This window comes from Symsagittifera roscoffensis, chromosome 3 (assembly GCF_963678635.1).
Source record: "Symsagittifera roscoffensis chromosome 3, txSymRosc1.1, whole genome shotgun sequence".
NCBI classification, from domain to species: Eukaryota; Metazoa; Xenacoelomorpha; order Acoela; family Convolutidae; genus Symsagittifera; species Symsagittifera roscoffensis.
Window position 1 is genome coordinate 20,168,605 of NC_087064.1, and position 17,104 is coordinate 20,185,708.

A 17,104-nucleotide genomic window follows, 5' to 3' on the forward strand; every position below is an offset into this window, starting at 1 on the left:
ATCCCTGCCCAGTTTGGTCGACAATTCCCGACAGGCGACAGTTCGTAACAAAGCAATGGCAAGTACAAACCCTCGCTTCGCTTCGCGTATATTCGGCACGAGTAGTACATTGCGTTTTGGTAATTAGCGCTTAAGCTAATCTTACGATTTATCGCCTGTTACGAAATGTCGCCTCGCACCCACACCCCGTATGCTATTTTATACAAAACAATCTTTTTTAATCGACACATTTCCAGTCGTTCGTGGCCGGAAGATGAAAATAGTCGTATCCACTCTTATGAAAGTTTTATGAGAATCAAAATATACCTGACAATAGCACCAGTGCTGATCTTTCTCGAGTCGTCCAGAATGCAGTCCATCATGTTGGCATGGAACTCCATATCTTCGTCAGAGTACATCCTCATCCTCACGTTCATAGTCAGCAGTTCAAACTTGGCAAGATTCGACCTCGGATCTCTCTTCACTAGCCCTGACACCAGTTCTATCCTGTCGCTGAACAGCTGCGCACACACTGATTCTATACTAAAAGACGCTTTGAACGTCACCAATTTTTCAGTCGATACCGACTGCTCAATTTCGTTTGACGCGTCTCCCGTGTTTGAAACCTTCGATGACTTTTCCCCGCTTCTGCTTTGGACACTGCTAGCTCTTGAGGACTGTTTGCTGGTTTTAAGCTGTCTGGATCTCCTGCGCCCTCTGGAACTGCTGGATGTCGGTCGTTTCTTTGGCACCGGCTTTGCTTTCACGACTTCGCCAAAGTTACCAAAAAGTATCTCATACACCATTTGCACATCAGCTTGTCCCAAACCGGCTTCTAGTCGCACAATTTTACCATTTATCTCGATTCCCGATTGGTCTGTTTTCAATAGAGGAGTCAAGTTTCTCACAACATCAATCTCCATGACAGAGGGATCCAACAAATGACATTCTGCCTTAATGCCTCCATTGTCATCCAACAGAGCCCGTGACACCTTTACGTCTTTCAATTTCAAGGTCAGTCCATCTAAAATTGCGTTGCCCCCTGTTACAGCGACCGCTTTGAACTTGTTTTCGATCTTCATATGGCCCAGGTTCGCATAAATGACTTCTGCAGCCTGTGAATTTTTCGGAATGAAAACCGAGGGAGCCAAAATTTCCAGATCCAACTTAATTCGGAAGGCTTTCTGGTAAACTGTTTGAGCTAAGTCAGCAGTGTTTTTAAGCGCATTTGAGCTTGCTTCTTCGAATCGTTTCATCTCCTCTTGGAAATGGTTTGCAAAATCGATAAGAGACTGAACCCATCTATGTACGTAGACTACTCTTGGAGTTCCTGTTTTCAACTGTACTTTTAGATCAAACTTGTCCATGTCCAAATAACCGGAACCCCTCGTGGCTCCAAAATAGTAAATGACATCCAAACTGAACACTTCATTGCCACTCACTCTGAAGATCTGACAACAAAACGACGATAAACATGTTTTAAATGAACAACAATAAAACAAAATTTGTTTACACAGAGGTGAAGCGGAGCTTCGCAACACTTGCGATGCACACAAACATATTGTGCTACAACAAAGGGAATGAAAAAAGACAGAAGTCAAAAAAATTTTCTGATACATCAACTAAAAAATTACAACTACAAAACTTCATATTTGTATCTAATGAGGTTCATAAACAGGCCTTAAAAATGAAAATCATTTACCTAGCGGCAACAAAGGAGACAAACTTTGGGTCAAAACCTGTTGAACCCAGAACAAAACTGTTGTCATAAAAAACCTAATAAAATTTAAAGTTTTCACGACCCATCCGAACTGAAACACATAATCCCAAACGGATATACTTTGCTCTCGAAATTACGCAAAATAAGTTGAATAAGTCGATACAACATAAACTGAAACTGTTTGGATATAAACATACAACTTTGTGAAGTTCCAGTTAAAGTAAAAACTGTTTAAATTGGAACAAAACCAATTCTTTATAAAAAAAAACTAGTAGAAGCTTTACCAGATGACAAAAGGTCGTCTACAAAACGGAAAAAGAATCGTCAGAAACTAGGACGAAAATCACGAACACGAAAAAAAAAATTGAGACCTTTTAAAAAAAGAAAAAACCTGAAATGGATTTGAACTAATTACTACTTAAGTATCTTCTAGAAAAAGATACTACTTAGGTGTCTTCCTCTAGAAGTGAAGATCCTCTAGATGTGCAGATCTTGTGGACAAAGTTGTTTACGGGAAAAAAGTCTAGTACCCGATTGCTATACCCTTGCTTATTGCAAGGGTAATAATTGTTACACTCAATGTCGACACATCTAGTATCTAAAAACGGCCAAAAATTTTCTCGCAAATGGCCACTAAAAGAAAGGCGTTTCATGAACAAATTTACTTACATATGGATAGACTGTGTTTTCGATTGTGTCCATGACATGGATTTTCTCCATGGAAGACTTGAAAGTGATGGTCTCTGAGGGAACAACTTCCACGAAAGAGGACAGACCTACAAAAAAATAAATAAAGGCCAGGAAACCGAGTTTCCAATGCATTTACATCATTATTAGGTTTAAAAGTTATCGCTAGCGGTGCCTCATAATACCCTAAAAACTTCTTGCGGTTAGCATCGCTAAAAAGTGAATGTTGTCTACTTCAACTATTTCCAATTATTTTGATGCATTATTGCAAGAAAAAACAGCGAAGAATGCATATATCGAGAATCCTTTTTCCAGTATCGCGTGTCTACCTTCTAGTCTGAGCGTGGCAATGTCTCTGTCGACCAGACTGTCTGAAGATATGGCCAAGTCAATCTCCCCCAAGTGGGCCCAGAACTGCAGTTGCACCAGCCTTGTCTTCCTCTCCTTCGAAAGCAGCTGGTTATACTGGTCAAGCTTGTCCAACCGGCTCATCTCTTGGCCTCTGCTGTCTTCTTCCAGCCTCGTCATGCTGGAGTCCTGATCTTGAGGAACATCCAATGACTGATGACTGACATTATCGGCTCCTGCCTGAAATCCAAAACCAAGACTTCACTTTTTTGCACCTCGTAAACATCTACACGGTTATCAAGTAGACAAATATAATGAGATTAAAATTCATTGGTATCACACGTTTTTAACGAAATTTTTGCATCTGAGGATGATCTTGCAGTATAGTTTCATTATTCTTGATTATGTTTTTGAAAGAATTCAGAACAGATACTCAGAGCCTAAATGACTGGTGTAATGTCAACAAGTTATCGATTAATACAGACAAGAGTAAATTGATGGGTTTTGGAAAAGCTATGCCTGATGCCTCAATTTCCATTGCTGGTGAAAACATGGAAAATAAAGAAAGTTTCAAATATTTGGGTATTGAAATTGACAAAAAAATGAATTTTAATATGCAGACTGTAAAAGTTTGCACGAAAATTTCCAAATTTAATGGTGTTAAAATTGATAAAATTTTCTTGGCACAGAAAAAAATCATAAGAACCATTTTCTTCCTTCGAAAGTATGATCATGTGTCGGAGTATTTTTTCAAAATTCCAACTTCAGAGTGTACATGAAAATTTTATCAGCCAATTGTTTTCCGAGACAATCTTGATTATGTAAAAACGCGTCGTAGTACCCGGTCGAATAGTTTAGGTTGTATACCCTTACCTTTGAGAAAATCAAAGTTAGCACAAAATTCGGTTTCGTACAAAATTGTGAAATGCTATAATTTCCTAATGTCAAATAACCTATTGCCTCTTAACCTTAACGAGTTTACTGACAAACAGAAGAAAGACTTTTAAGTAAAATTAAAAAAAGTGTACTTAAATGACAATCGATTACTTGTTGACATGTTTATAGGGTAAATTTCGTGTACTTTCATATTTTAACTCGGTTTTGCTTTCACTCATTTATCTAGGTTTCCCTTAGGTTACTGCTAGTTGGGCTGTACTGCCCGTACAGTAACCTTGATGCAGTATTTAAGTACACATATGTGATCTTTATACTGTCTCTAAATTCAATTCAAATTCAACACAAGAAAACAGAGAAAAAAAAACATCTGACTTGCTTTTTGAAAAAAAAACTCTAACATTCGATATATATATATGCCCTTACAACTCTCTGAATTTCAAAAACAATTTATGACAAGTGCTTTTATGATAAAATTAAACCTATTTGAAAAAACTGGATCAATAGGTAAAGTTATTATTCTGCTTGGGAAATCTATAAATTGAATTCCAACTTCGAAACTAGGAGTCGTTCACGTTTTTTCGCGCCATTTCAGGTTTCGTATTCGGAGAAGGCTTTTTAAGTAATTTCCAGCAGATGAATGTCAACTGAACTCATAAAGAGCAGATATACATAAAGGAATTCATAAATGCAGTAATCCGTATGAATGCATATCTGTGGTTATTAGAGCAATTTAAGACGTTTTCCTGAAAAATCACCAAGACCTATAAAAGAGTCTTCGCTACGTTCATTAACGTTAACAACAAAACATGGCATTTAAACAAAGACCTTATCATTCTGCTGTTTTTCCGGAAACAATCTTTCCATCAATCCCTTCTGAAACTGAAGTGCACTCAGAATAGCCTCCTGGTGCAGTCTTACTGCCAACGAGTGCAATTTGGCCTCCACGTGGAATTCCACAGACTCGTATTCAGAGTGGAACACTGGCGACTTCCGTTCTGCAATGCGAATTTTCACTTCCACCATTTGGGACTCCGCGTCCTCCTTAATATCACCTCCACTCGCTGCATCTCCTCTTTTCTCGGAAAGTTTAGACTCCAGGAATTTCAAGTTCTCGTTACCATGTCTGAAAAGAAGCAAGAAGATTTTTTTTAACCTTCCAGACCCTAAAAACATTTTAAAATTACAAGTATTATCAATTTAACTTCACAGCATAGTCCGTTCTCATCGGCATTCCGTAGACCTCAAAAACCCTAGTATCAATATAAAACGCTTTACTTTTTTTTAACCCCAATTGAGTTTGAACCCAATTTTCAGCCTTATGTTTGAGCCATACTATTTCTTAACCCGACCGCATTCTTGGCTTAATTTGTGAAATGTTACTTGATTTGGAGGTGGACTATAGACACACTCTGCAGTGAGATAACGATTGGGATCTCGTAGTTCTTCTTCATCAGTCCAATAAACAGTCTCTTCAGCTCGATGTGTAACAGAGGATGCACGTCCCCACCAGTACTTGTATGGTCTTCTAACAAGATGATAGAGGCCTGGAAAGCATTCTATCTACACATCGACATTTGACTTCCATTTGGATATATCAGAATCACGTATCATAATTATTTTCATGATTTGAACCTAGCTAACGGACAGTTGGAAAGAGTCAATGAGTGCAATTAAACAGAAAAAGAAAACTGACTTGCTTATTTTTGAAAAATTTCAACTTTGGAATTGCAAAATTTAAAAAAATATATGGCCTTGAAACTCTTTGAATTTCAAGAACAATTTATCACAAGCACTTTTTTGATTAAATTAACCCAATTTGAGAAAACTGGATCCTTAAGTAAAGTTTTCATATTAAACTCCACTTTCGAAAAGAGGTCAATCACATTTTTACTGTTCGATAGTAGAATTTGTCTTCCATATGGCAAAAGAAATTAACTGAACTTAGAAAAAAATTAAAAGTAGCACCGCGAAACAGTAAACTTGAGCCTGAACAAATTGTAAGACTGATATCTTTAGCCTGAAAAAAAAAGACTTTAAGCCTGAAAAAAAAAAACTAAAAGAAAAATCATCGCTATCTATATAAGAGTCTGAACTACGTTCATGGACTCTCAAAAAATTAAAACCTAGCGATCGATAATTAATGCTATAATAAAGACGCTCAAGAAAAATAGTCAAATTTTTTGAGTCAAAAATTTTGAACGGTATATTTTACAAGTAAAAAAGCTTAAAAATATTACATGCAAAGGGGTGAGACTCTAAAGTAGATCAAAAAAGGAATTGTTATGTAGATCCCCTGGACCCCTGGATGCAATGACCTTACTGATCGCAAGGGTAATAACGAAAGTATGACGAGTAAAGATTCAGTTACCTTGTGGATCGTGTACTTGAGTTTCACCAATGTGAGTTGTTTGGAGGCTGGCACGAAGTCAGTTTTTCCGCCACCAGATGAGTCCCCAAGAGGCAGGAGACTGTCTAGCTTGTCTACATGTTGCAACACGTCTAAATCAAGTAAACTAACTTGCAGTGATATTAAGATTGAATCTTTGAAGAAGGAGGATTTTTGATGTTGTCCAGGGGAGCTTATATAGGGGCAAGGACCAACCAACTCAGACCGAAATTAATCGTCTCGCTGCATGAACGGATCTGAGACTTTTTTCAGAGTGTTTAGATTTTGTTAATTGATGAGTGATTTTATGATTTTGTTAAATGACGCAGAAATCAATTGCCTTTAGATTATCGGCAGTATCAAAAAATTCCGATTTTGTTTCATTTTTGCGCAGTATTATTCTTAACATTAACAGTAGATACAGATATTTAAAGTATACTGTCTCTTAACCCATCATTCGAAAATCCCGTGATAGTTCGAGAGTATAAAGACTTAAATCATAAAAGATTTGATGTAAAAAAAATACATTAGTTGAATAAAACATTCAAAAGATTTAAAACTGTTACCATCTTTTTTGTTGTTAAATGATTAATTTGAGCTAACTTGGGTAATTAGTTATTTATCTAGGGCCAACATTGTAAGCGCCTTGTGCCTAGCGTTGGTCCTAGGCGGACAAAAACTTATTGATAGTAAAATTGGATTGCTGTTGTAAATGTCATTGATAATGTCCGCTGGAAATTTTAATTTAATTTAATTTACTAGGGTGAGGGGGGTTCTTCTTGATTCTTAGGTTGATCATTTTGATTTTCTGAATCAAAAACGTTTGTCTCTTTTGAAAAAAGCCATTCAGTCTGAAAAGCGGGAAAAATCAGACTAGTTGTTTTTGAAACTGAAATCAATTTTTTGAAAATTTTTAATTTTTGTGAAATTCGAGCCAATGATGAAAAAACTTGCACATGATGCCACATTTTACCCGCTACGAGCTTTCTATGAGGTATTCAGAACCCATTAAAAACACTAACCCTACGCCATAGCTCCTTCAAGTGGCGCGATTGGAACAAAAACTTAAATTAAGGCATGCTAACTCGACTTGAGTTAGCATGCTTTAATTTAAGTTTTTGTTCCAATCGCGTCACTTGAAGGAGCTATGGCGTAGGGTTCGTGTTTTTAATGGGTTCTGAATACCTCATAGAAAGCTCGTAGCTTTCTATGAGGTATATTTATTTGCCTCAGCCATTATGAAGGGCGTCTTGATATCTAAAATTTTAGCAAAGCGGTTATACCTAAATCAAGCTGTTTAATCACCGCATTAACTTTGGCCAAATTATGTGATAGAATGCGAGACTTAAGGTTATTAAAGAAGCGAAGCCGACATTCGCAACATTTGAGATACAATACAAGCAATTTATTGCATACTATCGAAAAAAAAATCAGACAGAAATCTAGTAGATTTTAACGACGCAGATAAAATGGAGGTTTTTGTATTTGAAAAAATTTATTATCAGAACAGTCTCAAAACACCTGCCAGCGTTTACATGCTTTCATTTAAACATAGCCAACAGACAATTGAACAACGCCAACAGACACTTGGACAACAGAGTCATAAATGCAAGGAAATAAAACAATACTGACTTGTTTGCGGAAAAAACTTCAAATTCGAACTTCAAAAAAAATGTTGGCTTAAAACTCGATGAATTTGTCGACCAATATTTGATTGGCACTTTTGTGATAAAGTTAACTCAATTAGAGAAAACTGCAATGCTAGGTTAAGTTTTTATACCGCTGGGAAATCAGGTAAATAAAATCTATTTTCGCAATTAGAAGTCGATCACGTTTCTTACACTTTCGCTGTTCAGCTTGTGACCTTTACACTTCCGCTGATTTTGCCTCACTTTTAACAAAAAAATGAATTGAACTGCAAAAAAATCTAGTCAAACCGCGAAAACTCAAATTTGAGCGTGAACAAATGTTTAACTTTTTCCTGCAAAAAAGAAAAACAATCAACCTATATAAAATTTTCTCTACATTCATGTTCATATATCTCAACAGGCGGCTACAAAGCCGAAAACATTTAAGTATAAGACCATTGAGCTAGGTTGCCATAATTTTGTTTGAACGATTTAGCTTAAGATCCATCCCTCCTGAAATTCTAAAATCGAACTGTGCTCTTCAAACAATGCCAATAAGTAAGACTATGTAAAAAACAGGAATTTGGTCAAAAGAACAAAAACCGAAAGCATTTGATCAAAAACATTTATTGAAAATCCGAGTTGGTAGATTAACGCATAAAAATGACTGTCACTTCTGGTAGAAAATGTTTAAGTCACAAGAAAACATGCTTTGGCAAGTAAACGGACAAAAAACGAGCTGTCAAACAAAAATCCGACTATTCAATTTTTTCTAGAAAAAAAATTCAAATATACAAGGGGAAAAATCGGTAAAAAATAAGAGAAAAAAAACAGATCTGTCAGGCCAGAATTCGAACTCCAAACCTTAAAGTCCAAAGGCGCGCGCGTTATTTTAGACCATGTTCTTAGAATCCTGGAAGTTGTTTCGGCTCAACAATAAAGCAAGTTGAATTTCTTACAGATTAGTAGGGAAAGTTGTTTACGGGAAAACTCAAGTTCTCGATTTTGCGTCACTCGAAAGAAAAATTAAAGTTGACTGATCATATAACACTATGCTCGAAAGCTCGTCTGAGTAACTATTGATAATGATAGCAGAAGAAAAAATACAGCTGAAAAACAAAAAAACTGCCTCCAATCAAATCTATTTTTTGATGACTTTCGCCTTTCGGCGCATCAGGGCCTGAAACACTCAATCCGTTCCACATGAATTATATTTTGAACTGACCGTGCATATCGCTTTGTTTTCCTTTGTAAACAGACACAGATGGCTTCTGAACGTCTCCAGTCGGAACACTTTGTGATGCGGCTGGCATTTCATCATCTGTTTTGGGGAACTTCATCTGGTCCAAGAACACCATCAAATGAATCATCTTAAGGTCCGAGATCCTGACCGACAGGTCTTCTAAGGCACCCGATACTTTAATCAGGGGGAACTCAGGGTCATCCATCACCATGCACTTCTGCAGCTCCAGGGTCAACACCATCGGCTAAACACTCTTTTTAACTATTACGTCCAAAATTGCTCAAAACGGCGTCGTGCTATTTTGAACGCGTTGCTCTATCAATTTCAACCAATCAGAATCGACTATTTTTGTTTTCATTTTTTGGTATTTACAAATTTGGGCGGAATAAGTAAACAGTCCCTTTTCATTCCACGCTCGATTTTTAATGAAGATAGTTTTCCACATTACTGTTTCAATGATAGCTAGCCGTCTCTTGGCACTCAAAAAAATTCTTAGGACAGAAACTATTCCATTCTCAAATTAATTTTCGAGTAGTTAAAATGATAAGACCGTATTATTTAGGTCGGATATACAGTACTGATTTAAGTTATCCTGACAAAATGAAAAAAAAAATTGATTTTAGACAAAAAACTGATGAAGACTAATCTTGCTTGAAATTTCAACAAAAATAATATGGTTCAATTAGTTTTGCAAATATCGGGCCCAAAAAATTACCCCAAAAACGATCAGTTTTGGATTTGTTTAGTCAATAAAAGTTTACTCTTAACTTATTAAATCATTTACTGACAAAACTATGTCACTGCAATCCTCTTAAGTAGACCAACAAAATTTACACAGAGGCGAAGTTGAACTTCGCATACACAAGCAAAAATATGACCGATAACGCTACTGGGAAAAATTGAATGAGTAAAACTTTGAGTCTGCAAAATTTCTTGAGTGACGCACGCCAATTATGACGCATTAGCAGTACCAGTCAATTTGCAAACAAAAAAAAGAAATTTACCAACTAACATGCCTAATTACATAAAAAATTAAATGTAATAAAATTAAATTGAAATTTTTTTAAATTTGAGATTGTTTGTGAAAATCATCCCCCCACACGCCATATTAAGTACAATGTGAAAAATTTGGCTCCTAGTAAAAAATCAATTATGGCAAATAAGCTTCCTTCAATCATTCTGAAACGATTTCTACGACGGATTAAATCCCCGCTTACGAGTTAATAGCGCAAAAAATATCGCGAGTAAATTGTCCCAAATTGGCCAAAATGGCAATCTTTAAACCCCCATAACTTAACAAAAAAAGATCACAGGTGAAATATCTTTCCAAATTTAAGCTCAGGGCAACAATACTTTTTGAATGATAAAAAATTCGTTCAAAAATGGCTAGTTAAAAAGTCAAAATTTGTCTAAAAAAAACCACCCCGAGCATAAATATTCCCTTTCGGAACAATAATAGTCTGTGTTAATATCCTTAGCATTGACTGTACTTAATAGCTAGTTATTGATCAAAATGAACACATTTTATCGCAACAATATTTGCGTCTTAGGTTGAAAAAAAAACAGTTCATACTATAACACAAGCTTAGCTTGTGTATAGAAGGGTGTGATATCCAAAAGTGGGCGTAAAAAGGTTCAAAAGAAACCTTTTTAATTAAAACGTCTTTTTAAACCTTTTTCGCCCACTTTTGGAGATTGTACCCTTTTTGTTGGGCTAAATAAAAAGTTTGCAGTTACATAGCTTTGTCAGTAAATGAACAAATAGGTTTGCAGTAAAATTTGATTGACTAAACAAATCCAAAAATGATCGTTTTTGGGGTAAATTTATGGGCCCGATATTTGCAAATTAAATTGAACCATATTAGTTCTTTTAAAATTTCAAGCAAGAAGAGTCTAAAATCAACCCAATTTGAGAAAAGCGCGTTTTAAATTTCAGTTGAAATTAAACTGCCCTCAACTGCAAACAAAAATTAAAAATGCTTAATTACGGTCGTCGGGTCATTGGAAGTTTAAAAGTTTAGTAAAAGTCAAGTTGTTGGTAGTATCGGGAACCGTGAACTTATTCAAACAAAAAAACTTTGCTTCGGAGAGTGATTTTACTTTAAGGGAGTGGCAAACAAGCGAGATAGGGACATAAGTAACTCTAATAATCTCAAGCGCACAAATGTTCGAAAGTGAAATAAGCTAAGGTAAAAAAATTACTATTAAAAAATAGGCTTTTACTTTGTGCCGGAATGGATTCTTCACCTTTTTGATTACTCGACTAATTTCAGATCATTACCGCTTGATGTCGATAAAAATCAAATATGATGCCAACTTGTGATCTGAACTGACCTTGACAAGTGACTCGGAGGAGTCTGGGTTGAAGGCGATCTCCTTCCAGTTGTAGCTCTTCTCCAGGTAGAAGAGCTGCACATTGCTCAGCGTACAATTGTACCTAATGACATAATAAACTAAATCATCAATGCTCAAATCGGCGAAAAAAAGAAGTTTCATGCAAGAATGTATGTTTAAAAAATGGTCGAAACTTGATCAGACAAATCGGGTGCAACCGTACGAACTTAATTACTCAGAAGCATTGAGTTGTTGTAGCGTGATTATCAGTCAGTTTTGGACGGTTAAGTGCACAATGATTGGTTTAAATTTTCGCTCATTCGGTCCTTCCGGCATGAGAAAAGCCCTTGTTTTTATCCTGTTTTGTAATAGGGTAGTAGCAAATCTTACTTACGAAAATGTAAGAGATTAAGGATACATGATCTTACACTTATGCAAAGCTGAGCTTCACAACACTTGCGATACAGCACAAACATAAACAACGTGAGCCGGAAAACGAAAAATAGGTGATTTAAAATTTTCGAATGTCTCGATAAAAGATAAATAGAGAGCCCAGCTTAAGCTGGAGCTGCCTGTTGTTATTTTTGGAGTTTTTTATACTGATGCGGGATGAAATAGGTAATTTCAAAGTTTCAAAAATTGGACTTTGCCCAAAACATTCAACTAGGTGAGAAGAGAAACTGAAATCTTCTCACAGACATAACATTTTGTGAAAAAATAAGGAGTCGCTGCTTCTGCGGGAAAATATACCGCAACTGGTTCTTTCGATTTAACTATTTATCTCAAATTTGATACGCTAATTTCTAAGAAAGCCGAAAAGTGTCTAAAAAACGGTCATAAGTTCAAAACAAATCCATACCTTTTCCGAAATCTATAACTTTTTACTGCATAAAAAAAGTCGTAGTCGCTTAAGCAAAGAATATAACCAACACCGGGTTTCTCGACAGAACACTAAACCTGAGAATCGGCAGTGTAGTTTTCGAGAAAAGTCAAAACATTTTCAAAAGTCAACAAGATTTAAACTGCCTGTTTTTTCTTTTGAACACAAAAAATTTTCGAGGGCAGTTTCTAGATTGGTTAAAAAAACCAAAAAAATGACTTTTCCGAGGTGGAGATAACTTTTTTGTAATAAAAAAAAATGGGCGTGGTCGATTTTACATGGAAGCTTCACTCAACCCCTTATCTCGATTTAATCTAAAATCTTAGTTTTGGTAAGGTAGTTTTCAAGAAGAGTAAAAAAATTCAAAAAAATCTAAAATTTGACTTTTTGGAGGGCCATAACTTTTTCTATAGAAATGATTAGAGCCGCATATGCAAGGGAGCTTCCATCAACCCGTTCTATTCATTGAACCCAAAATCGCAGATTTGGGAGAGTAGTTTTTGAGAAAACGAAAAAAAAATCATTATTATGGGTCAAATGTTTCCCCAAACCGACTTTTTCGAAGCTGTAGACAGTGGGGTAAGGTAAAAAGAGCCTAGCTGATTATGCAGGCACACAGAGTAGGACGGTTTTTTTCATCGAGAAAAGCTGGAAAAAATAGTGTAAATGAATTTTTCAAAGCGACTCAAAAAACAGCCAACAGACAGTTGGAAAACATTCAATGAACGCAATAAAACAAAAAAATACCGACTTGATTTTTTTGGAAAAACATCAACTTTTGAATTCTAAGATTTAAGAAAAAATATTTCGCCTTAAAACTCTTTTTTTCTAGAACAATTTATGACTGGTACTTTTTCGATAAAAAGGAGAAAACTGGATCAATAGGTAATTTTTTATTTCGCTGGGAAATCTGAAAAACCAATTCCAGTTCTCGAAACTAGAAGTCGATCACCTTTTTCCTGGCCTCTACATTTTTGCTGCGCGATAGTGGAGTTAGCCTTAATTTTAACAAAGGAAATGATCTGAACTTGAAAAGAAATCAAATGTCAAACCACGAAAGTAAAATAAAAAACCATTCCCATACATTTTCAGAATACCTGATTAAAAAAACAGGAATCCTAGGCAAATATGCCCAGCAAGATTTTTGAATTTCAAATAATCAACGAAAGAAAACTTGCAAAGCGAAACAAAGCCAATGTTTTTTGAGCAGACACCAGCTAATCCGAAAAAAGATTTTATAAAAAAACTTTAGAAGGTCCCCCTGACACTACAATGATCAAGATTTGTATCCATCATGATACTTGCTAGCAGCACAAGAAATGTGTAGTGTGGCATTTAAGCCGCCAAAACTTGAATTATATACATACGGGAATCGAACCCTAGACCTTAAGGTGCAAAAACAACCGCCTTACCTCCAGGCCAAGTGGTAAGGAACCTGAAAGTTGATAAGGTTCAATAATGAGGCAATTTTATTTTCGTGTAAAAAAAGTTGTTAACGGGAAAAAAGTCTAGGTTTCCGACTACAAGACATTTGCTCTCGCAAGTGTAAAAATAGGTTGCATATGCTTAAACTCATAATGATGTCAAAACCAAATGCTAATGAATTTCTCAGCGTTTCATTCCAGTCTAGCCTGGTTATAATGAAACCGCAAAACACTAAGAGCCAAACCTATCGTATGGCTTGTCTTTGATCTCGTCCATTGTCGTGGTCCTGGCCAATTCCCTTTCATTTGTAGCCGCCGCTGCGCTTGCTGTTGTGGCTTTAGCTTGCCTCAGGGCTGACTTGGTGTTCTGAGTGACTACTTTGAGTTGTCCTGTCTTGAAAATAACGACTGGCGCATCCGACTGGATTTGACCTGAAAAGTTCAACTGCGCTTTCACCCAAAAATATAGCCAACATAAAGTACGAAAAATGTCAAAGAACACTAGACAACCAGAAAAATATCACCTTTCCAACTTTCAAGAATATTTTATGTTAGACTCTTTTTTCATAAGACTAACCCATTAGAAAAAACTGGGACAAAAAGTAGATTTTATATCCGTTGGAAAAACTAAAAAGAAAATCCTTTTTCTAAACTGGAAGTCGATCACCTTTCTCGTGACCTTTACACTTTTGCTGTTCGATAGTGGAGTTTCCCTCCCTTAAATAAAAGAAAGGAATAAAACTTAAAAAAGAAATCAAAACTCAACTAGCAAAATATCAAAGTTGACCTGAACTTTTTCCTGACTCCAATCATTGACACTTAAAAAGGCTTTATTCTATGAAACACCGAATGAAAAAACATCAAAGAACAGTGAACAATGAATTTTCCACCGAATCTAGAAGTGGATTTCTAAAGCATAACAGATTTTTGACTACAGTCAAAGATTAGGGAAGATGATTACCGTTTCCTAAAATATGAACAGTTTTTAATTACTTCGCAGTCGGGATTTTGTAATTACTCAGCCAAATTATTTGCATTCTTCCTGAAATATAAGTCAAAAAATAAGGTGGCTATTCTCATGCGCGAAGGACCGAATGCGCAAAAAAACTCGTTAGCGAATGACCGAAAATAAAATAGCCTAAAATCAAATTTTAAAAAGAAGCAATTGCCATACAATTAAAGAAGCAATATTTTGCTTCTTTCATAAGGAAACTCTTGTAAAATAAAATTTGTTCCAATTCGGCGGCGTTAGTGACAATTTGGAAATTTTGCATACTTCTTCCGTTATTATAATTCGGCCAATATCAATAATCATTCCCTAAAAATGTTTACTTTCTTTCCAAATTTTAGATTACTGAAATCTGATTGGCTGATTTTTATTTTCGCGCATTCGTTCCTTCGCGTATGAGAGATTCCACCGAAAAATAATACATAACAGAAAAGTGAAGCGGAGCTTTGCCACACTTGCGATATAACACAAACATAGGATTACAAGATAGCGGATAGTAAATAAAACCATTTTTGAAAAAGTCGAAAAAAACTACATCTACAAAAACTTCATATTTTTGTTTCGAATGATGTTCAATTGCCAAAAAATGTCAAACAAAATCACAAGCGTTAATCAGCGACTAGAATCAGTTAAAAAGCGGTAAGTAATCCAACAAAACTCGGATAGATGGCTGTTAAGCCGAAAAAATGGCTGCCAAAGCACAAAATACAGCCACCCTCCTTACATACAGCCAGCAGAAATTCGAAAAACGTCTTTAAATTCAAACCCGAAAAAATATATAGAAAAATCAATAAAATTTTGAAGCAAAAAATACATATTTTGAAACTCTTTGTACTTCACGACTCTCTCAAGATTCATACTTTATAATCTAACCCACTCTGAGACAACTGAATTAAAAGGTATTTCTTTCTGCTGGGAAACATCCAAATGAAAATCCAATTTTGAAATTTAAAAAATCTTTTTCGCCATTTGCACTTTTGTCATTGCTTTCTTTTGAACAAATTAATTTGAATTGAGTCAAAAAAATCATTAGCCAAACCGCAAATATCAAATTTCAGCGTGATCAAATTTTACCAATTTTCACGAAAAAGCATGAATAAGTGTCTTCGTTTTGCTCATTTACCGCTAAAAAGCTGGAAAAAAAATGTTTTTGCCTTTCAAGCGACGCAATATACGGCGTCTGAGCCAATGTTCATCAGCCAAAATGACAGGAAATAAACAAAGTCACAGTTGGAGACTCTTTTATCAGAGGAGAAATCCATGGTTAGAAAATTGAGCAACAAAAACAAACTCAAACTTGCGATTGCGCAAAAATTAGTTTCCCAGAAAAATTTTCAAATTCTATACTTATCGAAAAAAAAACAGGTACGGCGCAGGGACTCAAACCACGTGACCTTCGGTGACCAAGGCCCGTTTTTAGCGACCAAACAAAGTAAAGGCCTGGAAAAAACCGACGAAAAAAAATTGATGTTAAAAATTTTGAGCAATAAAGTCTTGAAACTCAAGAAAACTTTATCCTCTTGAAACACTTTCGATGTATAAAAATCTAATTTGGTCTCTTAAACGACGCACTATAAGGTTACTAAGCCAATACAATATAAGCCGAAACAAATAACAGGAAATTTTACAAAATCAGAGTTTATAACTTACAAATTACAGAATGACTTTTAGTAACAAAGAATTGCTTGAATCGAACGAAGTCTATTTCCTGAAAAATTAGTTGACAAGATATCATACGTCAAAGAATGGCCTACAATTCACTTTTTCAGCCGATATCCAAAGCCACTAGACCAAGCGGGAGGTGAGCTAGCAATTTAATAAGTTTATTAATATAACACGATCAGTCTCTCACAGATTCAAAGCAAAGTTGTTAAATGGAAAAAGTCTAGTTCCCGATTACACGCAAACTTGATTTTGCAATTGAAAAAAGTTCTTTGGGTTGAGAATTCCCCACTTTAGTAAACTTTAGTGCCTATCAACTTTGAATTTCTTACCCTTTGCGGGTATGAGTGCGAATGAGGGTTCGAGGTTGACGTCGAGGAAGATGACCTTGTGTTTCTCTAGTAGGAAGAGGACGCCAGCAGTAGAGGTGTTGCTGAACTTCTTCATCTGTCTATTAGCTGCATCTTTCACATCATCCACAACCAGCGTCGCCTCCTGCTTAGTCTACCACAAAATACCAGTACCATAAGGCATGACAGGATATCAACACGTAAGAACAGATGTTATTGTTCATGCGTTAGCGACCATTTTTTTTTACTGCGAACTCAATTGGCCCTTTCAAAACTTTTGACAAATCTAGTAGAGTTTTCCAATGATATACTTAATGATTGCCATCAGAGGAACAATTAAGATGTATTTAGCGATAGCGATACGAGATGGATGAGTGCTTAGCGTTTCTGCGATTATTTAACTAGCGATCACACCCTTTGGTCACATTCGCCATTCAAATAAATAACAGTTCTATCGACTTCTGCGCTCAAGTAATCATATCGCAAGCATTGAAAATAGGAATCTATGAGTTAACAGAGTTTTATTTTTTTTCTGTTAACTCTGTTAACTCTGTTGA

The 17,104-nt window shown here is 35.8% G+C and overlaps 3 protein-coding genes across 10 annotated transcripts in view; 1 reads left to right on the forward strand and 2 right to left on the reverse strand.

Moving 5' to 3' along the window:
* LOC134842737 (small ribosomal subunit protein uS8-like) overlaps window positions 1–16,364 on the reverse strand; it is a 121,367-nt gene extending 105,003 nt beyond the window's left edge. The window contains exon 1 of the mRNA XM_063859213.1: window positions 16,348–16,364. The gene's annotated coding sequence lies outside the window, so the exon portion shown is untranslated. The remainder of the gene's footprint in view (window positions 1–16,347) is intronic.
* Window positions 1–17,104, forward strand: part of LOC134842735 (WD repeat-containing protein 7-like) — a 625,416-nt gene that overhangs the window by 354,005 nt on the left and 254,307 nt on the right. For 3 of the 4 annotated variants that reach the window (XM_063859206.1, XM_063859209.1, XM_063859210.1), the window contains exon 1: window positions 9,654–9,665. The exons of the other annotated variant lie outside the window; for it this stretch is intronic. The gene's annotated coding sequence lies outside the window, so the exon portion shown is untranslated. Of the gene's footprint in view, window positions 1–9,653; window positions 9,666–17,104 lie in introns of those variants that run through there. 4 annotated transcript variants of the gene reach the window in all.
* LOC134842733 (intermembrane lipid transfer protein VPS13C-like) overlaps window positions 1–17,104 on the reverse strand; it is a 102,132-nt gene that overhangs the window by 78,048 nt on the left and 6,980 nt on the right. For all 5 annotated transcript variants that reach the window (XM_063859203.1, XM_063859204.1, XM_063859205.1 and 2 more), the window contains exons 7-16: window positions 16,530–16,701; window positions 13,772–13,958; window positions 11,223–11,325; window positions 8,871–9,132; window positions 6,000–6,130; window positions 5,012–5,175; window positions 4,457–4,754; window positions 2,716–2,974; window positions 2,369–2,475; window positions 307–1,430 (exon numbers count right to left, since the gene is read on the reverse strand). In XM_063859203.1, coding sequence (XP_063715273.1) covers window positions 307–1,430; window positions 2,369–2,475; window positions 2,716–2,974; window positions 4,457–4,754; window positions 5,012–5,175; window positions 6,000–6,130; window positions 8,871–9,132; window positions 11,223–11,325; window positions 13,772–13,958; window positions 16,530–16,701 — 2,807 coding nt within the window. The remainder of the gene's footprint in view (window positions 1–306; window positions 1,431–2,368; window positions 2,476–2,715; window positions 2,975–4,456; window positions 4,755–5,011; window positions 5,176–5,999; window positions 6,131–8,870; window positions 9,133–11,222; window positions 11,326–13,771; window positions 13,959–16,529; window positions 16,702–17,104) is intronic.